This window comes from Pistacia vera, unplaced genomic scaffold, assembly GCF_008641045.1.
Source record: "Pistacia vera cultivar Batoury unplaced genomic scaffold, PisVer_v2 Contig265, whole genome shotgun sequence".
Classification (NCBI taxonomy): Eukaryota; Viridiplantae; Streptophyta; class Magnoliopsida; order Sapindales; family Anacardiaceae; genus Pistacia; species Pistacia vera.
Window position 1 is genome coordinate 1,809,148 of NW_022196074.1, and position 24,413 is coordinate 1,833,560.

The 24,413-nt window shown below is 37.5% G+C and overlaps 1 protein-coding gene and 1 pseudogene across 3 annotated transcripts in view; both read left to right on the forward strand.

Moving 5' to 3' along the window:
• The window catches only part of LOC116133074 (wall-associated receptor kinase-like 22), a 70,813-nt gene that overhangs the window by 22,452 nt on the left and 23,948 nt on the right, over nt 1–24,413 (forward strand). Inside the window, exons 1-2 of one of the 3 annotated variants that reach the window (XM_031418740.1) lie at nt 19,516–19,547; nt 19,996–20,099. The exons of the other annotated variants lie outside the window; for them this stretch is intronic. Coding sequence (XP_031274600.1) covers nt 19,540–19,547; nt 19,996–20,099 — 112 coding nt within the window. The 5' untranslated portion in view covers nt 19,516–19,539. Of the gene's footprint in view, nt 1–19,515; nt 19,548–19,995; nt 20,100–24,413 lie in introns of those variants that run through there. 3 annotated transcript variants of the gene reach the window in all.
• Nucleotides 20,675–22,271, forward strand: LOC116133084 (annotated as a pseudogene).

Genomic DNA, 24,413 nt, shown 5'->3' on the forward strand with positions numbered 1-24,413 from the left:
GAAGTTTGGTTTTTGTTAGCTGTAGGATTACAGATTATTTTTCCAAGTCAACCCAAGTCTATTAATTTCCTTTTTGATCCGGTTGTCCTGCGAGAGCTCAGACCCACACATAGACTAATTAATCAGTCAAGTATGCCAGCTGGTCGAGTATGTGGTTGTGGTTCTAGGAACTTGGACAGAAATATCATAAAGATGGAATCTAAGAAGATACAGGGAATTATCATCCTTTTTCCTTTAATTTAATATTGTAACAAGGACGACCTCGTTTTATATCCTCGAAGTCAATAGTTAAGAATCAAAATAGAGGAAGAAGGTGAAGCAAATAGTTGATCAGAAAATAGAGGAAGAAGGTGTGAGACACTGAAGAATGATTCTGCAGTTGCTGTTTCAGATCATCTTTCTATCATGGCCAATGATCTCGAGGACACAAGCACAAGCATTAGTAAAGCCTGGTTGTCGATCCAAATGTGGAAACGTTACCATTCCATTTCCATTTGGCATTGGAAAGGGTTGTTACATTGATGATTGGTTTGCCATAGACTGCAACTCTAGTCATAAGCCATTCATCAAAAGAATCCAGTTGGAGGTGCTTAAAATTTCTCTAAAAGGTACCATGCGAGTAAATCATCCAGTATTAAGATCTTGTTCTGAGTCTTCTGACGAACTTGATCCGCCTACTTTCCCACATGGTAACTTGCTAGCTGAAAGCCCTTTTGTCTTCTCTCAAGAAAGCAACAGATTCACCGCCTTAGGTTGCAACAGCATTGCCTATATGGGAGTCTCTGAATTTTCGATTGTTGGTGGGTGCCTTTCTACTTGTGAGAAGAAGACCAAAACCGGAGAGAATGGTTGTTACGGCATAAACTGTTGCCAAACCAAAATTCCTTCATCTCTCAAGGTATTTAACACAACTATAGAGACCTTTAATGATGAAGACAGTGGGAAGATCAATACTGGATGCAGGTATGCCTTTTTGGTGGACCAAAATTGGTTTGAAATCAGCTTAAAGAATCCTCAAAATGTTAAAAAAAGGACACACGTTCCTGTGGTATTGGACTGGGGGATATTCAATTCATCGTTTATTCTGCTTGCAACACATAAACAGAAGGGATACAATCCAACATCTCGTTGTCAAATTGATGCAAGCTTTACCTCTTCTATTGCGAACTCTTCTAGTACTCTGCTTCCAGTGGGTCATTGTAACTGCGAAGAGGGCTACGAAGGAAATCCTTATCTTCTCAAAGGATGTCGAGGTAAACTTCTAACATCAATCTAGTTTATTTAATCCCAAACATATATAGGAAATTTAACCCATTATTTTATGATAATTTAAATGAATAAATGCTTCTATTTATTTAGGATAATGCTTTATATACAAACTGATGTGTTTTAAGATGATTAAATGACTTTAAATTAAAAATAAATTAGATAATAAAAAGAGATTATATAATAAACATACAAGATGTAATATTAATAATTGATTTATTACTTAAATAAGCTGTTCTTTATTTATTTATTTTCAATAGGATAGAATTGTGGTCAAGTGTTTCATTTCACGATTAATTTTTATATTTATTTATTGAATTTTTGGTCCTAAGTTAGAATTTTTAAATCATTACTCATTTTTTCCACTTGAATTTTATATTATTCCCTACCTTTATGCTTTATGTATTAATTCTAAAGGCATTTGGTAAATGACAGATATTGATGAATGCAGTTCCAACAAAACGTGTGGGAATTTGTTTTGCGAAAACTTAGATGGAACATATCGTTGTTTCACATTACCCAGCAAAAGAGCTAAGATTAACATGGTGGCGTTAGGTATGCTTTAATTATTCTTTCATGTTATAACTAGACCGGGCAAACGGGCGGGCCGGACGGATACGAGTTGGATAACAACGGATACGGGTAAAAAAATGCATCACCCGTATCCAGTCATGTGAGTATGGATGGACCCGCGGGTCGCCCGTTTCTTTTACTGTTTTTTCAAATTTTCCTCTCCAATTTTTTCCTTTTTTAAGTTTTTTCTCTCCACTTACTTTGTTATTATTTTCATCTACACAAATTTCTCTTTCATCTTCATCTTCTTCTTTGTCTCTCTCCAATTCTTCTTGTCTTTTTCTCCCTCTCTTCTTCTTCTTCTCTCTCTCTCCAATTCTTTTTCGTCTTTTTCTCCCTCTCCATTTTTTCATATTTCTTCTTCTTCTTCAGTCTTCACCCTTTTAATTCTTCGTTGTCTTCTTCTTCTCCTTCTCTCCTACTGAAAAAAAGATTTAATTTTTTTCCTCTCCCATTTTTTTTTACTTTGTTCTTTGTGTCTCATTTTTCATTTTCCCTGTCTTTTATAAACTAAATATATTATAGATCTATAATGTCCATTGCCACCACCGGTGGGGGTAAGCATGTGTTGTCGCCGTGGAAGGCTGCCGGCGAACGGCAACCACTTCACGGCTTGATCCATGCCTTCTCTTGTTGATTTGTGAGTTTATTTTTGTTGGTATGAATGTTGATTTGTGGGTTTTTCTTTGTTGATATTATTGGTTTGTTGTTTGAGATTTAAAGAAATTGTTGATTTCTTTTCTTCAGACTACACTTCACCCTCAATCGTTTTGTTTTTTATTTAGTGTGGGCACCTGTGGGTATCACCCAAGAAAATAACGGGTGGACCGGGCACAGCTAATATTCCCACGGGTCTTAAATACATTAACCCGTACCCGTTAAAACTACTCAGGTGCCCATGGACCCGCGGGTATATTACCCGTTTCTCCAGGTCTAGTTATAAGTTATAACCTATCAGTAATTAGGCTTACCGACCCAGCGACCGATTTAACATACCGACTCTGAGTTAACTTTTCGATTTGGGTTGGTGGGTAGTCAGTCGGTATATAAAAATCGGTATTTGGGTCGGTAAATTATATTACTGATACCTATATAAAAAGTCTCGAATCACTTATGGTTAAAATTATAATGTTCTCGAGTAATATTAGAATTATCATGGTTAATTTTATACTAAATCAGATCATATATATATCTATATATGTAGGAGGTTTGCGGGAGAAAAACTTATATATATAGTGAGTTCTTTAAGTATACAAACTAACCAGATTCTCATTGTTCTTTTATTCCAAAAACATTTATCATTCTCATTTGAAATGAATTGTACGCAGGATTGGCACAGGCATGAAGCGTTTTTTATTTTGGGGGCATGGTGGTTATGCACTAATAAAGAAAAGGAAGGCTGGCAAGCGTAAACGAAGTTTTCAACACGAATGGTGGTTTACTTTTACAAAAAACACTTAACTTCATCAATGGCAGTGTTGTATTTTTTTTTTTTTTGTAGTAGCAAACTGTTCAACTCAAAAAGAAATTAGAAAAGGCCACGGACCATTTTAATGTGAATAGAATACTTGGTGAGGGAGGTCAAGGCACGGTATATAAAGGAATGTTACAGATGGAAAGAATAGTTTGCTGTAAAAGAGTTTAAGCAGCTGTGATAAGGAAGGTTCATGAATTCGTTAACGAGGTTGCCATTCTTTCCCCAATCAACCATAGAAATGTGGTAAACTATTGGGATGTTGTTGGAGGAACTGAGGTTCCTGATTAAGTTTACGAATTCTCCTAATGGAACCTTTTTCAATATCTTTTCATCAAAATGAAGAACTTCACTCACATGGGGTATGCGTTTGCGAATTGCAGTGAAGTTGCAGGAGTGTTTTCTTATTTGCACTCGGTCAGCTCCTACCAATTTATCATCGAGACATCAAATCTACCAATATTTTTGGAGAAAAGTTCAAAGCAAAAGTAGCAGACTTGGGACTTCAAAATTCAATTTCTATGTGATCAACTCATGTGACAATAACAAAGTACAGGGAACTTTTGGGTACTGGACCCAGGTTTTTTCAATCAAGTCAATTCACAGTATAAAGTGGTTTATAGCTTTGGAGTAGTTCGTTGAGTTTTGACCGGACAGAAGCCCCAACATCGTCAATGAGATCAGAAGAACGCGGAAGTTTGATTGCATATTTCATTACTGTGTGGAGCAGAAACTGTCTAAATAATACTATAGTAACAAGTCCTAAGCCAAGGCAGGGGAAAGAGGAGATCGTTGCAGTTGCTAACCTTGCGAAAAGATGGTTAAACCTAAAGGAAGAGAAGACGACAATGAAAGAAGTATCGATGGAGTTGGAAGGAATTCAAGCATGGCAAAAGAAGTTTCGTTGAGTTGGAAGGAGTTCAAGCATCACAAAAGATGAGGTATGCAGCAAACTTATCAAGAAGTAAGTATGACATAACCGAAGTATTTGAGATTGAGGGTTGGGAGTTGGTTCTTCTCTACATATACTTTTGAACGTGTAGGTTCATCATCAGTAGACGTTCAACCACTATTAACTAGCTAGCACACCATAATATATTAAATTTGTGTATTGCAGTGCATTATATATACTTCTGTTCATGTGTGAAACAGTTTAGGCTTATGTTGTATTATTATACCACTTAATTTCAATAATCGTTCAAGACTTGCATCTTGTGTATTCATTCTTTTTCTTATTATTAAAAAAGTATATTCCTGTATGTTTTAGTGAATGGACTTGATATTATGAATGAGATAATTTGTTACAATTTTTTTCTTTTGAATTAAGTTAAAATAAAGTTCTAGAATTAATGGATAAATGATATTTCATTGGTATATTTAATTTGAGAGTATTTTTATAAACCTTTTTGTGTAAGAGCTTGGGTGAAAAAAGCTTGAAAGATCTTCTGATTTTAAACATTTGTCCGTTGGTTATTATTCCATTTCATCCATCCAAATACAAATGCACTTGTTCCTATATTTCAAAATCCTATCATAAATAAAAAACTTTTTGAATCCCTAAGTTTGGTTAATGTGCAAAACACCCCCAACAAAGAAAAATTTATCAAATTAACAAATAACACCCCTCAAACAGCCATGAGGTTGATAGATTTGGCAACAACCGTCAGTGGTTGGCAATCTATTAAAGGCTTACAAACGATGGAATTGACGGAATATTGCCGATATGACCTTGTCCTGAAAAAGGATCAATTTGCCGGGGTTGACGATAATCCTGCAGCAGAACAACAACGTTATCGGTGGGGGAAAGAATCAGTGGCAGATAGATTGACCTTACGACTAAATCTGATGGATCAGAAAAAAAGGCTAGAGCGAACGATAAGAGAGAAAATCAGAAAAAAGAAACAAACAGAAGAGAAAGGCTAAAGGGGGCCGAATATGGGAAGAGAGGATAAAGGGGGAAAAAAAAGGGAAGAAGAAAGGAGAAGTTAAAGGGGGGGGGTAGAGGATGCTCAAGTGACAAGAAGGAACTTAGAAGTGAAAATAAGGAGGAGCAAAAGGCAAAAAAAAAAAAAAAGAGAAATATTTATAGTCGGAGAAAAGGAAAAAAAGGAGAGAGAAAACATACAGAGGGAGAAAAAACAAAGAACAGAAGCTTGAAGAGGGACATTAAACAGGCAAAAAGAGAGCTGGATAACGTACTTGGAAACAAAAGATCAGAAAAAGGAGAAGGTTTAGGAAATAAAAAAAGGATTAGTATTTAGGCTAAGGAAGAAGGGGACAGCGAAAAAATAGAAAAAATCGCATGTTCCCATGTTCGAGAATTCTCTTAGTGGGTAGACTCTAAGACTACGTATGAAAAATCTATGGAGATGTTGAGGACACAAACTCCTATGAATGCATAAGTTCCTTTTATCCCGTTTATTAGAATTAACAGTTGACAGTCTAAATGGTACCAGGTTCATTAAATTGTCAACTTTCTTCCTGTTTTGGTCCTCTCGCTTGGCTTCTTTTCCTTACACGTTGACCCCTAATGCCACTGAGGCTTTGACTTATGCCTGTTCGTGTCATTGTTCGGTGCACTGTTACCACCCGATCCCACATCGCTTGGCATCCACTGCTTAGCCACCTCGAGCGAACGTGGCGTTCCCTGCTTTTGGCGGATTGCTCCCCCCATTGGAACGCACTCTCGGCAATGAAACTCTCTATGATCGCATGGTGATATGCCGAATTAACTCATGTTAGTCAGCGATTTTAGCATGTCGATCTGTTTGTACTGGTGTCAATGCAGTTAGGTTGAGGAATGTCTTAGTGCCGCGGGGAATGTGTATATTACTGTGGATCTTGGTGCGCAGCTAGGGTCTGCCGTCTTATCTCATGTGAAATTCCCTTCTCTACTTCGTTTTGCGTCGTGTCTGTTGTGGTTAGCCTAAATGCTTACGTGTGCGCCTGTTGAAACATGTTAGTAGGCGCTGACTCTCTTACCCATTTCCCCCTGAGCAATTCGACCTGTTCTCCGTGCTACACAAAGGTGGCCCCCAGCTTTCAGAACACACCAAAACCGCGTAATAACATCAAAATATTCTCGTTAATGAAATGCTATTTGAGTACTTGCTCCAAAGAGTGTATTATGGAGACAAAGTTAAAGAGTAGGACCTAAATCGGGCGAGCTTCTAAACAGGAATCCACTTTTGAGACAACAAGTGGATCAAAAGATGATCTGGCGAGGAGAGGGCTAAAATGGTGCCAGTGTGAAAGTAGTTGTGTAGTACTTTGTACTTTAATGTTCGAGGAAAGAGGCTACGTTATATAGTATAAATAAGAATCTTTTGTGTTCGGAACCCAAAGTCAGGATTAGACAAGACACCGGACAACAGTCAATGCCAAGACATAGAAGAGAGTCTGCCTGCCAGCATAGCTGTGTATGGCTAATGCAGAATGTGATCAAATGAGGGAGCTCCATGACAAAAATTGATACACCATATATATCATGTGTCGGAGAACAACTTGGAAGGGGATATTAAAGTCGAAACGTCGGTTGATTAACAGACTGTATTGAAGATGGAGCTTATACTCTCTAAAATGGATGAAGGGACGAGTCGCCATGATAATTTAATCCATTTAAGGCTAGTCTCTCAATTATTGGCTTTCTTGTCGAGTTAAAGGTCATCTTTGCCTAAATATTAAAGACTTTAGTTAAACTTTGTTGGTAGGCAAACTACTTTAAAATTAGATGAGTGACTGCCTTGTTGCATGAGAATGAAAGGATTATGGGATCAGAGAACTCATCACTTAGAGGAGATTTTTAGTTGTAATGGTTTTAATCGAAGAGGACTCAAAAGTGAGGTGATAATTCAAAGTCAGAGATTACAGTAATAAGAAGTGTTATTATGGTGGAGAGAAGTGACATATCCAACCCCACTGCAAGAATTGTTGTGGAGAGAACACAACAGATTCGCCACTAGGTTGCAACAACTCACTGTAGAGCAACTCTTTTCGATTCAATCTTGGTGGGAGCTTTTCTCTTTGTGACGATGAGAACAAAAAACGAGAAAATATGTGTTGTGGCGTCGAGGTGCCAACTCCTATTCCTTCTCTTCTAAGGTATTATTGCCTTTGTGAAGTTTACTGCTGAACATCAGAGGGATGAATGCTATACGCCTTCTGGTGAACCAAAATTGTTTGAAACCAACTAAAGATGCTCAAGATCTAGGTTTTAAAATGAACCGTGGGTGGACCCGGTTAGGTGTCAGGTCACAGGTTAGGTGGTCAGACTGGTGACATTAGCATGATGACATCATTAATATCATCCCCCATATTTTTTTCTTTTTTTTACCATTATCTTATCCCCTCACCATTATCTTTTTTTTTTCCATTCTTCACAACCCTGTCCCTCACCATCACCCATCGATGGTGGCCCAAGGGTAAGCAGGTAAGGCACCTACCTAGGCCCCCACAAAATAGGGCAAAAAGGGCCCAAATTTTTTATAATTTTTTTAATACATTACAAAAATAAAAATAGTAAATGATTCTTGTCCAGGTTGGCCCAAGGGGCCCTAAAAAGCCAAAAAGCTCAAATTTATTAAAACTTTTACATATATTCCCACCCAAGTTTGACAAATAGAAGTTTGTACCTCTAGTTTCGTATATCAATTTACACCCCTAAATTAACACATTGAATTTCTTTAACAATAAAAGGTTTAAAACGGTCATTTACATGTCTCATCACAAAATTCGACATTCACATAAATCATCTCCACCCTACTTCCGTAGTTGGCCGTTTGAGCTAATTCTGTTTGATTTTTACCAAAATCGATCGGAAACATCACTTATCATTTCCAGTGTTTTCCCAGTGTTGATAGCCTCGATTTGGCCATCTGAACAAATCTCGAACCCAACTCCATTGTACACGACAGCATTTTGACCTTTTTGGCAATGTACTCGGCGTTGGCCTTCCCTAACACCACCAATCTTCCCCCTTCAAACCCCCACCAAAACCCCTATCATACCTCATCCGTTACTCCCAATCGCGGCCATCGAATCTTTTGGGCTGCAACTTCTCAAGCCTGTTTCCAGTCAATCTGGCAATGGAAATCACCCATTTCACCACCCATCGTTTCTCCAGCATCACTCTCCAAAACCCCTTACCAACTGACCCCATTAGCTCACACGTTGCCATCCACCTCTCCTAGTGATTTTGCATCTCAAAAGACAAGAAAAAATAAATTGAAATTAGTTTTTTTAATATATGCTTTTTATTTAGAAGGCCCCCAAAGTAACTTTGCCTAGAGTTACAAATGTTCTTGAGATGGCCTTGACCACCCTCCCTCCCGTATTCTTTTTTCTCACCAAAAAACAACCCAACCACCATATATACAATATACTCCAAAACTCAACCACCCCTTCAATTCTTCCCACATATCTCCAAAACCAAGCCAATGAAACACAACTAAACCAAAAAACCCACATATCTCCACATTGGTTAGGATGGTGATGGAGTAAGAAGAAAGTGGATTGATACATAAGGGGTGGCCAAACAGTGAGGGTGGGACGACAGTGAGGAGGTGGGAGGCGAATGAGGGAAAGGGTGGTAAAGAAGAAGAAGAAGAAAGCCTGATGAACAATGAAAATGCAGCTTGAAGATAGAAGAAGACATAGATTCATGAATGAAGGAGAAAATAGAATGAAATTAGATTTGATATAAGGCTTTTTTAGTGGGACAGTTTTCATCCGGGTAGTGGATCGGTGTTCTGACACTGTTTTGGCGGACCGAAGTGATCCATGCTAAATCCGAGGTTTTATTTGTTGAACCGGAGTTATGTTCGAAACCCGATCGACAATCCAGTTCAGGTTTCAAAACATCTCAAGATGTTAGAACAGTCACACATTCTATGGTTTGGATTAGGGATATCCAGTTCAACGTTTTTTGTTGTTATTATATAAAAAATCAAGATATAAGTTCAAATCTAGCTGTGAACTTTATGCAAAATTAAGAATAACATTTCCTAATTCAATCCCAAGATCATATCAAAAGTCATTATTCAATCACATTATGATAAACGAACTGCAACAATAGTTAATTATAGTATAAAACCTCTTATAGATACCCAGTAGTTCTTTCAAGTCTCAGTATTGTTAGAATGCAATTAGAGACTATTGTTCACTGATTGTGAAAAAGGAAGAGAATAATGTTTGGGTATTGTAATTTTTCTTCAACCACTTCACTTGCTATAATTGATCAATAAAGCTACGGACATCGGGGATTTTGCACCGAAAATGTGTACCGGTTACGGGTCCCCTTGACTCACATCAGTAATTCAAACATGTGATTAAACAATAAATATTTTTCTAGTGGAACGGCGTCCATTCAAAGATGGACGGGCGTTCACTTACGGGGACTCCCATCCATTTATATGGACGAGGGTCCATTTATACAAATGGGCATCCCCATTTAAAGGACACCCGTCATCAGTAAAATAGAATAAAAAATTCTTAAAAAATAAGGACGGCTGTTCATAGGTTGTGGACAGCCGTCTTCATTTTGGACGGAAGCCGCAAAATGGGACGCCGTCATTAAGTTTGGATGGGGTCCGTAAAGAATGGACGCCCGTCCAAACTTATTGGTTTAAAAATAAAATAAAAAATTTGGACGCCCGTCCATAAATTATGGACAGGCGTCCTTTAAGTCTGGACGGGCGTCCGTAATCAAATGGAGACCCGTCCTCATTGTGGTTTTAAAAAACTAAAATAAAAGAACTTAGAAGTGTGGACAGGCGTCTATACATAATGGACAGGTGTCCATTATGTATGGACGGCAGTCCACACTTAAGGGACGACTGTCCCTTATGTAAAAAGCAAATGGACAAGCTTTTAGTGTTATTTCTCACCAGACGATATTCGATTGCCTTCAGATATGCAACTTAAGTCTTTATGGAACGCGCTCATCTTCTCCACTTTTCACTTCAATTGAAATCATAAAAACAGTCCATTCTCCCTTTAAGATACCTATCATGGTGATGAGAGTATATCATTAGAGCCAATCAGCAGCAGCAGCAAAGCAACGGTTGCTCCAAGCCATTCCCATTCAGAAAATCATGAAACTTTAGTACCATTACAACTATACAATCTGTCAAAATCTACGTACAATTCCATCAAAATTGATTAGGCAAGAGCTTGGTTCTCCTTGCATCACCTATTATCAGTTTCAGAAAACACGTGAGCTTTGATTAGGGCTACATCCACAGAGACAAATGTGGAGACTTGACACACAAAATAGGAAATATAATGGAATTAGCAACTCCCATTCTTGAAGTAATTCACTTACTAGATGACCGGACTATGAGTGAGTTCATCCTTGAAAAAAAGACATAAAAAGCACTAGTAACAAACCATTTAGTACAGACTATATGAAATACACTAGTATGAGATTAAAACCATTCGTTGATAACATATACTCGCTGTCTTTTATAATTGTCATTACTGCAGGATACAAGATTCTGAAATCTCTAAAAGGGGCATAAATTTTCACTATCCTTCCCTTCGAAACCGCTGATGTTCTAATTTCTAAATCGGCCAATCATCTGTGAATAAACCAGACACAACATACTTGACACATAGTGTGTATTGAGACTATATGCAGTCAATGGCAGTACAGGAAGGGCACAACATGGCAATAATGTTCCGAGGGTGTATCAGATCAAGTTCAAGCAAATATCCATTCCACATAACTTACACATCACAGTTTACAACACCAGTACGCATAGTGCTCATCTTTGCGATGTTACTAACAAGGCCACCACACTATAAACAAATAAAGCTGCTTCATCTGAATATGCATCCAACACAATTTGCTCGACCAGTTTTAGCAAGTATAGAAGTTCCATCAGCATTAGTAAAGTGATGGAGCAACAACAGGACATGGTGCTGGTTCACACATTTAGGCTGAGCTTTGGCAATCACACATTCAGCAAATAAAGCAGCAGTTGATATGCGGCGGTGTTTTTTGCAGTCTACTTCTATACAATTCACGAGCGCCGGTGAAGAGACAGAAAAAACAGCTTCCTCCCCACCTTTGGTTCTCATGGCCATCAACCACCTGTTTCAAACATTAATTAAAACACGAATTTGTCCATTTGTGTTTACATAAGGGCGGCCATCCCTTAAGTGTGGATTGCATCCATACACTAATGGGCGGGTGTCCATAGTTATGGACACCGCCACACTTCCAAGTTATTTTATTTTGGTTTTTTAAAACCACAATAAGGGACAAGGTCCATTGGTTACGGACGCTCGTCAAACTTAAGGGACGACCGTCCACAATTTATGGACGGGAGTCCAAATTTTTTATTTTATTTTTTAATCAAATAAGTTTGGACGGGCGTCCATTCCTTACGGACGCTGTCCACGTAATGGATGGGAGTCCGTATTTGCAGGTGCCTGTCCAAAATGAAGGGACAGCGTTCATAACCTATGAAAGATCGTTCTAATTTTTATAAGAATTTTTTTTCTATTTTGCTGATGACGGGCGTACTTTAAATGGGGACGTCGCTTATAGTAAATGGACCCTGTCCATATAAATGGATGGGAGTCACGTAATGAACGTGTCCATATTTGATGGACGACCGTTCACTAGAAAAATATTATTGTTTAATCACGCATCTGAATTGCTGGTGTGAGTCAGGAGGATACGTAGGCCAGTAACATTTCGGTGCAAAAACCCTGGTGTCCGAGCTTTATTGATAATTGATTAGGAAAGTTGTGTGTGGTAACTGCCAATTAATATTGTATAAGGGTGGGTCCATCATGGGGGTCCCACCCATATCCAGTACAACTTACCTCTTCCCTGCCAACTCTTCTATAGTACCTCATTGTAAATGCAATCAGGACTTCAAAGGAATCCCTTATCTTTTTTGGATGTCAAGGTAAATTTCTAACATTAAAGTAGTGTATTAAATCGACGACATGAAAAAACTATTAAATAAAAAAAACAATTAAACATTATGATAGATTAAATGTATAAATTCATTGTAAATAATCAACTTCATAGAAGTTATGAGGGCATTGTTAAAGTTTTTTTTTTTTTTTTCAATTCTTTATTTTATATGAATAGATTTACATGGTACATGTGAAATGAAAAAAAGAAATTTTATATAATAAGTTTAGTAATTATAAAAGTATATAATAAATATTTTTTCAAAAAGTATGTTGAAGACGAGCCAGTACGGTAGTATGGCCGCAGTCTTTAAAGAAATGACACCGTCCTAAGTCATTAGAATAACTTAACACCGAGTCTAATTTCAATAGGCTCGATCAATTTTTAATATTTTTTTATTTTGTTCTTGTTTTCTTCTTTTTTTTAATTTTTGGATTGTTTAGAATTTATTATATCCCAACTTAAAATCCAGGACTGTGTCACAGGAAGGTGGAAGGATTGTGTTAATGTAGAGATTTGGGATGGGAGGGGCTAGATCAGCGAGAAGACTGAGTGAACTGTGTCAATGTATGGGGGATGAAAGAGTATGGAAAGGGGAGAGTCTGGTATAAATTGCACTCGTTTAAGATAATGGAAGATTGTTGGTTTCTTCATTTGGAAATTTGCATTATCCAAGAATGGAGACAAAACTCTGTGATGATGATGTGGCTTGAAACTGCCACGGTAGAGTCAACTCAGTCAAAGGAAATGGATTTAAGTTTAAGTGATGCGGTTCGTTTGGATATCAAAGATAAGTGCCTACCTACAGCACAAGCATCTCATTTCGTTGCAACAAACTCACAGCTCACCCCTTTTCTTTCCTGGTTCCTTCTCAGCCTAACGACAGAAGATTCTAGTGCTTGCTCTAACAAACTGCACGATCTTAGAGGACAGCTGGAAGATGATCATGGGGGTTGATGTGTATAAATTTCTAACATTTTGTGCGAATACAAAGGGTGTAGGAGAGGGCTGAAAGGGTGTGTCTTTTGTTATTCTTTGATGTTTACTCTTTGTAACTTTGGTTCTCTGATAATGAAATATCCTATAGGTGCCTTGAAGAGGGGATGTAGGCTTCCTTAGCCGAACCACTATAAATCCCCTGTGTCAATTGTTTTTCTGGTTGTTATGCTTTATTTAATCTTGATTCTATTGCTGATAAGATTTGTGTTGCTCACTGATTACTTGATTAGCATAGTGAGAGCCCTAATTAGTCACTACAAATTGGTATTAGTGCCTAGTTCGAATCTTAATTGGGTTATTGAAATCATTTTTGTCGTTGAAAATCTTATTCCAAAAACATGTCCACATTTGAACTCGAAAAGTTTACAGGGGACAATGATTTTGGACTGGAAGATGAAAAAGGAAGCTGTGCTGATAAAAGGGACTGACATTAGCTCTAAAAGGAGAATCTGAGTGCCTAAGACCTTGACTGAAGCGGAGAAGCAGGTAGAGTGCTCAACAAAGCTAAGAGCTCCTTGATCCTGGACTGGGTGACAAAGTCCCGCGGGAAGTGAAGAAGGAGAAAACTGCTGCTGAGATCTGGAGCAGGTTAGATTCTCTGTACCAATCTAAGTGTTCCTAATAGATTGTATTAAAACAAAGATTGTTTGGGTTTAAAATGGATGAGCAGAAATCTTTAAAAGACAATAAGGACGAGGTTCTGAAACTTATACAGGATTTAGAAAGCAATCAGTAGAGGTTGATAATGAAGATCAGGTTGTAATTCTTCGAAATTCCCTACCTAAACCTTACTCCAAATTTGTGAGAAACATTAAAATATGGTAGGCAGACACTAAATTATAAGAGGTTGTAGAAGCAATCACACTAAGGATAGAGAGAACAGAATGACATTAGGCAGTGATGGGAAGGTTCATGATAAGGGGTAAATCAGAAAAGAGAAACTGGAAAAAAGGGGGACAAAATAGGAATAGATCTAAGTCAAAACTGGGAAGTGGAAGTGTTTTTTCTGTCACAAAGAAGGGCATCTTAGGAGGGACTGTCCTGAGAGAAAAAAAAAATAAGAAAAAGCATGGAAAAGAGGAAGAAGAGGGTAGTGCTAGTGTTGTGTCTGAAGGTTATGAAAGTTCTGAAGATTAGTCATCTCTGAAGGTAGAAACAGTGAAGAATAGATCTTAGACACAGGATGTACCTACCACATGACACCAAATAGGAAGTGTGTTAGCTCTTTTCAAACTATAGATGGTGGAAAGGTTGTGATGGGAAAATAATACAGTACGTGGCATTAAGGGCATAGGTACAGTTAAGCTGAGCCTGCACAATGGCCTAACCAAAACTCTCACCGAGTAAGATACATCCCTGACCTCAAGAGGAATCTAATATCACTAGGTACCTAGACTCAATAAGACTAAGTTACAAAGCTTCAAGTGGAAGTCTTAGTGTAATGAAGGGTCATTAATAGTGATGAAAGGTGAAAAGAAAAATGGTCTCCATGTGTTAAAGGGTAGGACAGATTATGGCATAGCTGCGTAGGGTCTCCAGTAACACAGGAAAAACCTCACCTGTGGCATCAAAGGTTGGCACATGTTAGTGAAAGAGGGTTAGATGAGTTGAGGAAACAGAACCCGTTAGGAGGGGATCAAACTGGAAACTAACCTTCTGTGAACACTGTATTTTTGGCAAAATGTGCAAGGTAAAATTTGGATCTGGTAAGCATTACTCAAGCTCACCACTGATTATGTCACTCAGATGTATGGGGACCAGCTAGACACTACTCACTAGGGGGCTGTAGGTATTTCATTAGCTTTGTGGATGATTATCTAGGCATGTCTGAATTTATTTTCTGAAGACTAAGGATGAGGCATTCTTGGTTTAAGGAATGGAAAATAATGGTTGAAACTCAATCTGGGAAGAAACTTAAAAGGCTTAGGACGGATAATGGTCTTGAGTTTGTGAATAATGAATTAATAGTTTCTGTAAGAACAGGAAGTGTTAGGCACAAAACTGTTAGAAATACCCACAACAGAATGGCCTGTGAAAGAAGGATAGGACCATCCTAGACAAGTTAGGAGCATCCTATCAAACTCTAAGCTACCTGTAAAATTTTGGGCGAAGAAGTGCACATATGTGGTGTATTGATTAATAGAACCCCTTCATCTGCCATAGGTTTCAAGGTGCCCTTAGAAAAATGGACTGGACACCCTATAAAGCTAGAGAACTTAAGAGTTTTCGGATGTCTATCTTATGTTCATGTAAAGGATGATAAGCTGAAACCTAGAGCTGTAAAGTGTCTGTTTCTTAGATATCCAGAGGGAGTAAAAGGTTATAAGTTCTGGATCTGAGAAACCAAGAAGTGTATAATTAGTAGAGATGTGGTTTTTAGGGAAGAAGTCCTTCCTGGACTAGAATGTGAACCTGGAAAATCTGTTGATAGTGGCTCAGGATCAAAATCAGTTGATAGTGACTCAGGATCAGACTTCTAGAACTGGAAATTCAGGATGTGGTTACTAATCTAAGGTGGAGTGATGAGACAGAGGAGAATCCTGAAAATCCTAATATAGATGAGTTGGATGAACAAAGAGAAAGAGGAACCAGACTTGACAAACTATCAGCTAGCTAGGGTAGGTCTAGGAGGTCATTAAACCTCCCAACAGACTAGGATATGTAGATCTGGTTGCTTATGCATTTCAGGTAGAAGAAGAACTGAATGATGAGCATAAAACATTTCAGGAAGCTATATTAGGACCTGATAAAACTGAGTGGAAAAGGGCAATCGAGGATGAATTCAGTTCCTTAATGAAAAACAATACCGGACCCTAGTGATAAACCAGGAAACTACAGGGTGGTTAAGTGCAAGTGGATTTTCAAAAGGAAAACAGGTCTAACCTCAAAAGATTCACCTAGGTATAACGCTAGACTGGTTGCAAAGGGATTACTCAAGTGGAAGGCATAGACTACAATGAAATATTCTCCCCGGTGTACAGCATACATCAATCAGAATTCTGATTTCTTTGGTTGTACAGTTCAATCTGGAACTGGAGCAACTTGATGTAAAAACAACCTTTTACATGGTGATTGGAAGAGAATATTCTGATGGAACAGCCAGAGGGATATTCAGGACCAGCAGGTAAAGTTTGTCTTTTAGAAAATCACTTTATGGCCTAAAACAATCACCACGACAGTGGTATAAGAAATTTGATTCTTTTATGATTGAAATTGGATTTAATAGATGTCAATTTGATAGCTGTTTTATTTTAAAAGAAATTCTGATTGTCTTATACTTATTTGTGGCTTTATGTGGTGACATGTTGGTTGTGCCATGACAAAACTGAGATTATTCGATTGAAGAAAATTCTCAATACCAACTTGAAATGAAGAAGCTGGGTCAGGCTCAAAAGATCTTGGTATTACCATTATAAGAGACAGAATGCAGGGAAGATTGAAGCTGGTTCAAGAAGAATATGCAGAGAAAATTCTACAGAATTCAATATGTAGAATGCTAAGGCTGTCCCAACTCCCTAGGGCAGCACAATAAAACTTCCCATGATCAGTGCCTGAAAACAGAAGAAGAGCCAAAGGAAATGTCACTATTCCATATGCAAATGCTCTGGGCAGTCTAATACCTAATGGTTTGCACCAGGCCAGATTTGGCATACTGTGAGTTTAGTAAGTAGATTCATGAGTAATCCGAGAAGACTCCATTGGTCTGCACTTAAATGATTTGAGATACTTACAAGGATCAAAATCTGTGGGCATAGTTTTTAGTAAGAACAAGGAAGAAAAATATTGCATTAGAGGTTATGTTGATGCTGATTATGCAGGGGACTTTGATAAGAGAAAGTCCACTTCAGGATTTGTTTTACACTGTGGGGAAAAGTGATTAGCTGGAAATCAAAGCTTCAGCATATGGTTACTCTCTCATCAATAGAATCTGAATATGTAGCCTTGACAGAACATCAAAGGAAGCAGTATGCTCAAGGGTTTTGTGAATGAACTGGAGCTGGAACAGAAAATTGTGGAGATCAAAAGTGACAGTCAGAGTGCAATATATCTGTCCAAGAACCAAGTCTTCCACGAGAGGACAAAACACATAAATGTAAGAATGCATTTCATCAGAGAATTGATTGAAAAAGGAGAAGTCAAGGTTGAGAAGATAAAAGGCACTCACAACCCTATAGACATGCTCACCAAACTAGTCACTGCAGACAAACATAGGCTCTGTATGAGCCATTACATGTTCAAGCATAATTCAGTTTTGCAAGGCCACTTAGGGTGTCAATTTACAAGCCAAGGTGGAGAATTGTGCTGATGTGTGGCTTGAAACTACCACGGAGGAGTCAACTTCAGTCAAAGGAAATGGATTTAAGTTTAAGCTGATGCGGTGTCGTTTTGGATATCAAAGATAAGTGCCCTACCTACAGCACACGCATCTCATTTCGTTGCAACAAACTCACAGCTCACCCCTTTTCTTTCCGGTTTTCTCCAGCCCTACGACAGAAGATTCTAGTGCTGCTCTAACAAACTGCAGATCTTAGAGGACGCTAGAAGATGATCAATGGGGTCTTGATGGTATAAATTTCTGACCATTTTGTGCGAATACAAAGGGTGTAGAGAGAGGGCTGAAACGGGTGTGTTCTTTCTTGGTATTCTTTGATTGTACTCTTGTAACCTTTGGTTCTCTTGATTAATGAAATATCCTATGGTGTGCCTTGAAGAGTGGATGTAGGCTTCCTTAGCGAACCACTATAAATCCCCTGTGTCAATTGTTTTCTGTTTAGTTCATGCTTTATTTAATTTGATTCTATTGCTTGATAAGATGTGTTGCTCACTGATTACTTGATTGCATAGCTGAGAGCCCTAATTAGTACTACAAACTCTTAGTTCAATTAAATCATGATGTCTTCAATGGCATGACCTGAAGTTGAAGGAGGAAGCAAAAGATTAGTAGTTAGTTTCCAGGTATGACAAGTGTTATGAGAGTCTTGCTTCTCCATAGGGGATTTAAATGGTGGGCTCTGGTAACATGGGAGCTTTAGACATGACAGTTTTCTCTTTCGGCCATTAGCTGTAGGACAATTGAAGTTTGGTTTTGTTAGCTGTAGGATTACAGATTATTTTCCAAGTCAACCCAAGTCTATTATTTCCTTTTGATCCGGTTGTCCTGCGAGAGCAGACCCACACATAGACTAATTAATCAGTCAAGTATGCAGCTGGTCGAGTATGTGGTTGTGGTTCTAGGAACTTGGACAGAAATATCATAAAGATGGAATCTAAGAAGATACAGGGAATTATCATCCTTTTCTTTAATTTATAATTGTAACAAGGACGACCTCGTTTTATATCCTCGAAGTCAATAGGTAAGAATCAAAATAGAGGAAGAAGGTGAAGCCAATAGTTGATCAGAAAATAGAGGAAGAAGGGTGTGAGACACTGAAGAATGATTCTGCAGTTGCTGTTTCAGATCATCTTTCTATCATGGCCAATGATCTCGAGGACACAAGCACAAGCATTAGTAAAGCCTGGTGTCGATCCAATGTGGAAACGTTACCATTCCATTTCCATTTGGCATTGGAAAGGGTTGTTACATTGATGATGGTTTGCCATAGACTGCAACTCTAGTCATAAGCCATTCATCAAAAGAATCCAGTTGGAGGGGCTTAAAATTTCTCTAAAAGGTACCATGCGAGTAAATCATCCAGTATTAAGATCTTGTTCGAGTCTTCTGACGAACTTGATCCGCCTACTTTCACATGGTAACTTGCTAGCTGAAAGCCCTTTTGTCTTCTCTCAAGAAGCAACAGATTCACCGCCTTAGGTTGCAACAGCATTGCCTATATGGGAGTCTCTGAATTTTCGATTGTTGGTGGGTGCCTTTCTACTTGTGAGAAGAAGACCAAAAACCGGAGAGAATGGTTTGTTACGGCATAAACTGTTGCCAAACCAAAATTCCTTCATCTCTCAAGTATTAACACAACTATAGAGACCTTTAATGATGAAGACAGTGGGGAGATCAATACTGGATGCAGGTATGCCTTTTTGGTGACCAAAATTGGTTTGAAATCAGCTTAAAGAATCCTCAAAATGTTAAAAAAAGGACACACGTTCCTGTGGTATTGGACTGGGGGATATTCAATCATCGTTTATTTGCTTGCAACACATAAACAGAAGGGATACAATCCAAAATCTCGTTGTCAAATTGATGCAAGCTTACTCTTCTATTGCGAACTCTTCTAGTACTCTGCTTCAGTGGGTCATGTAACTGCGAAGAGGGCTACGAAGGAAATCCTTATCTTCTCAAAGGATGTCGAGGTAAACTTCTAACATCAATCTAGTTATTTAATCCCAAAACTATATAGGAAATTTAACCCATTATTTTTGATAATTTAAATGAATAAATGCTTCTATTTATTTAGGATAATGGCTTATATACAAACTGATGTGTTTTAAGATGATTAATGACTTTAAATTAAAAATAAATTAGATAATAAAAAGAGATTATATATAAACATACAAGATGTAATATTAATAATTGATTATTACTTAAAAAAGCTGGTCTTATTTATTATTTCAATAGGATAGAATTTGGGTCAAGTGTTTCATTTCACGATTATTTATATTTATTTATTGAATTTTGGTCCTAAGTTAGAATTTTAAATCATTACTCATTTTTTCCACTTGAATTTTATATTATCCTACCTTTATGCTTTATGTATTAATTCTAAAGGCATTTGGTAAATGACAGATATTGTGAATGCAGTTCCAACAAAACGTGTGGGAATTTGTTTTGCGAAAACTTAGATGGAACATATCGTTGTTTCACATTACCCAGCAAAAGAGCTAAGATTAACATGGTGGCGTTAGGTATGCTTAATTATTCTTTCATGTTATAAATTTAGACCTGTCAAACGGGTGGGTTGGACTGATTCAAGTTGGATAACAACATATATGAGTCTAACGGGAAAAATGTGAACGGGTAAGAAAATGCATCACCAGTATCCAGTCTTTTTTTCTTTTAAGTTTTTTTTCTCACTATTTGTTATTATTTTCATATCCACATATTCTCTGTCATCTTGTCTTCTTCTTCTGTCTCTCTCAATTCTTCTGGTCTTTTCTCCTCTTCACTTTTTCTTATTCTTCGGTTGGTCTTCTTCTTCTCCTCTCTCCAATTCTTCTCGTCTTTTCTCCCTCCCCACTTATTCATAGTTCTTCTTCTTCAATCTTCACCCTTCCAATTCTTCTTTGTTTCTTCTTTCTTCTTCCTACTGAAAAAAGATTTAAGTTTTGTTCTTGTGTGTCCATTTTTCATTTTCCCTTTGTCTTTATAAACTAAATATATATAGATCTATAATCTCCATTGCCACCACCGGTGAGGGTAAGCATGTGTTGGCGCCGTGGAAGGCTGCCGCGCGAAACGGCAACCACTTCACGGCTTGATCATGCCTTCTCTGTTGATTTGTGAGTTATTTGTTGTATGAATGTTGATTTGTGGTTTTTCTTTGTTGATATATTGTTTTTTGTTGAGATTTAAAGAAATGTTGATTTCTTTCTTCAGACTTCAACTACCCTCGATTGTTTTGTTTTTTATTTGAGGGGCACCGTCGGTATCACCGAGAAAATAACGGGTGCGCCGGGTACAGCTAATATTCCACGGGTCTTAAATACATAACCCATACCCGTTAAAACTCGGGTGCCCGTGGGACCCGGGGTATATTAGCCCTTTTTCCAGGTCTAGTCAAAAACAATTTATCACTTCTCATTGAAATGAATTGTGCGCAGGTTTTGGCACAGGCCTTGGAAGCGTTTTTTCACTTTGGGGGCATGGTGGTTATGATATAATAGAGAAAAGGAAGGTTGGCAAGCTTAAACAGAAGTTTTTCAAACAGAATGGTGGTTTACTTTTACAAAAACACTTAACTCATCAGAATGACAATGTTGATAGTAGCAAACTGTTCACTCAAAAGAATTAGAGAAGGCCACGGACCATTTAATGTGAATAGAACTGGTGAGGGAGGTCAAGGCACGGTATATAAAGGAATGTTATCAGATGGAAGAATAGTTGTGTAAAGAAGTTTAAGGTAGTTGATGAAGGAAGGTCATGAATTCGTTAACGAGGTTGCCATTCTTTCCAAATCAACCATAGAAATGTGGTTAAACTATTGGGATGTGTTTGGAGACTGAGGTTCCTTTATTAGTCTACGAATTCATCCCTAAGGGAACCCTTTTTCAATATTTATCATCAAAATGAAGAACTTTCACTCACATGGGGTATGCGTTTGCGAATTGCAGTAGAAGTTGCAGGAGCTGTTTTTTTTGCATCGGCAGCTTCCTTACCAATTTATCATCGAGACATAAAATCTACCAATATTCTATTGGATGAAAAAGTTCAAAGCAAAAGTAGCAGATTTTGGGACTTCTAAATCAATTTCTATGGATCAAACTCATGTGACAACAAACGTACAGGGAAATTTTGGGTACTGGACCCAGAGTTTTTTCAATCAAGTCAATTCACAGATAAAAGTGATGTTTATAGTTTTGGAGTAGTTCTTGTTGAGCTTTGACCGGACAGAAGCCAACATCGTCAATGAGATCAGAAGAACGCGGAAGTTTGATTGCATATTTCATTACTTGTGTGGAGCAGAACTGTCTAATAATATTATAGATGCACAAGTACTAAGCCAAGGCAGGAAAGAGGAGATCGTTGCAGTTGCTAAACTTGCGAAAAGATGTTTAAACCTAAAAGGGAAGAAAAGACCTACAATGAAAGAAGTATCGATGGAGTTGGAAGGAATTCAAGCATGGCAAAAAGAAGTTGCGGTTGAGTTGGAAGGAGTTAAGCATCACAAAAAGATGATGGTATGCAGCAAACTTATCAAGAGATTAAGTATGACAACACCGAAAGATTTGAGGGTTGGGAGTTGGTTTTTCTTCACATCTACTTTGAAAGTGTAGGTTCATCATCGGTAGACGTTCATCCACTATTAACTAGCTAGGACACCATAATATGTAAATTTGTGTATTGCAGTGCCTATTATACTTTCTTCATGTTGTGAAACAATTAGGCCTTGTGTTGTATATGATACCACTAATTTCAATAATCGTTCAAGACTTGCCATCTTTTGTGTATTCATTCTTTTTCTTTTATCTAAAAAAGTATATTCCTGTATGTTTAGTGAATAGGACTTGATATTATGAATGAGATATATTTTTGTTGCAATTTTTTTTTTTCTTTTAGAATAAGTATAAAAATAAAGTTCTAGAATTAATGGATAAATGATAATTCATTGTATATTTAAATTGAGAGTATTTTTATTAAACCTTTTTGGGTAAAGAGCTTTTGGTGAAAAAAGCTTGAAAGCTCTTGATTTAAACATTGTCCGTTTGGTTATTATTTATCATATTCTATCCCTATTCCAAATACAAATGCACTTGTTTCCTTATTTCAAACTCTATCCTAAATTAAAAAACTTTTTGAATTCCCTAAGTTGTTAATTGACAAAAACACCCCCAACAAAAAAATTTATAAATTAACAAAAACACCCCACCCACCCATAGTTGTCAGATTCTAGCCAAACAACCGTCAGTGGTGGCCGAAATATATCACAACGGCTTACAAACGACGGAATTGACCGGTAATTTGTCGATTGACCTTTCCTGGTAAAGGCCAGATTTGGCCGTCGTTGACGGCTAACTCCTCGCCATCATGACCATCCACAACGGTCATATCTTTGGCGTCACTGACGCGCCAGATTGGCCTTTTCCGACCAATCCGTGATGGACTAATAAAAAAAGGCTAGATCGAGCACGATCGGCTAGATCCTACCAATCTACACCATAACGCCAGATTCTGACCAGGCTTTACGGTGGTGGCCGGAATCTGGCACTGCGGGTGGGTGGGGGTGTTTTTGTCATTTTACAAAAAAATTATATTGGGGTGTTTAGTTAAATTAGCAAACTATGGGTTTTTTGTTAATTTTTAAATTTTACCTCGTAATATCATCCAACTCTATCTATCAATACTATTTCAAAAATCATATCCAAAATAATAACCAAGCGGATCCTTATGTTTGAATTGAAAAAAAAAAAAATGATCAATCAACAAATAAATAAATGCAAAATATTTTTATATGAAGATTTATTAATGCAGTTTAAGTATTAAAAGGTCAATTATCATGCCTTAATTTTTCTTTTTTCCTTCAAACATGAAAAATTGAAGATTGGGTTACCCTACTTAACAAACTCCTCGAGCATTGGTTTGTCAAAATAGAAGTGAAAGTTTTAGTAAACATAAATATTAATGCTGAATTCTTACCTATTAACTTAATTAAGTTTTGAAGCCAAGTGTTAACCAGCTAAACAAATAATAAAAAACTATGTTCCCATTTTTTCAAAATTCCTCTTACTGTTCTGTTAGAACTCTAAGAAATGATCCTAATAGCCCAACAACATTTCTATGTTTGATTTTTGAGAGAATCACAAACCTCATTAATGAATTCATGAAGCTTTCCATCATCAACTATTTTATACTTTTACGCCACAATTCTTCCATCTGACAACGTTCCACAGTACTTTGGCCTCCTTCCCCAACAATTAAATTCACATTAAAATGGTCAGTGGCCTTATCTAAATCCTTCGAATTCATAAATCGTTGATCAATCCATGTATTTAGGCCCCTTCACACCCTCATATGATACTTGGATATTTTAATCAGTTAAGTCTTAGATCACAGAGATGAAATATGTGGAATATGTGGTTGTGGTGGAATATCACAGAGATGGAATCTAAGAAGATATGCAAGGAATTATCATCGCGGTTTCTGTAAATTTCTATGAGGGACGACCTCGTTTTGCATATTTGAAGTCAATAGAGCAAGAAGGTTTGAGAGAGTTAAGAATGATTCTACATTTTCTGTTTCGGATAATCTTTCTATCATGGCCAATGATCTTGAGGACACAAGCACCAGCATTAGCAAAGCCTAATTATCCATCCATATGTGGAAACGTTACCATTCCATTTCCATTTGGAAGTGGAAAGGGTTGTTATTGTTGGGATAGTGCCCTGAATCTCATATTGCTTGGAAAAGGGAGTTGCAAGGGACTCTCCTATTTAAATAGAATAGTAGACTGTGTTTTTAAAGTATCTCAAAAAGTGTAAGAGAGATATCAAAAGATAGTCATT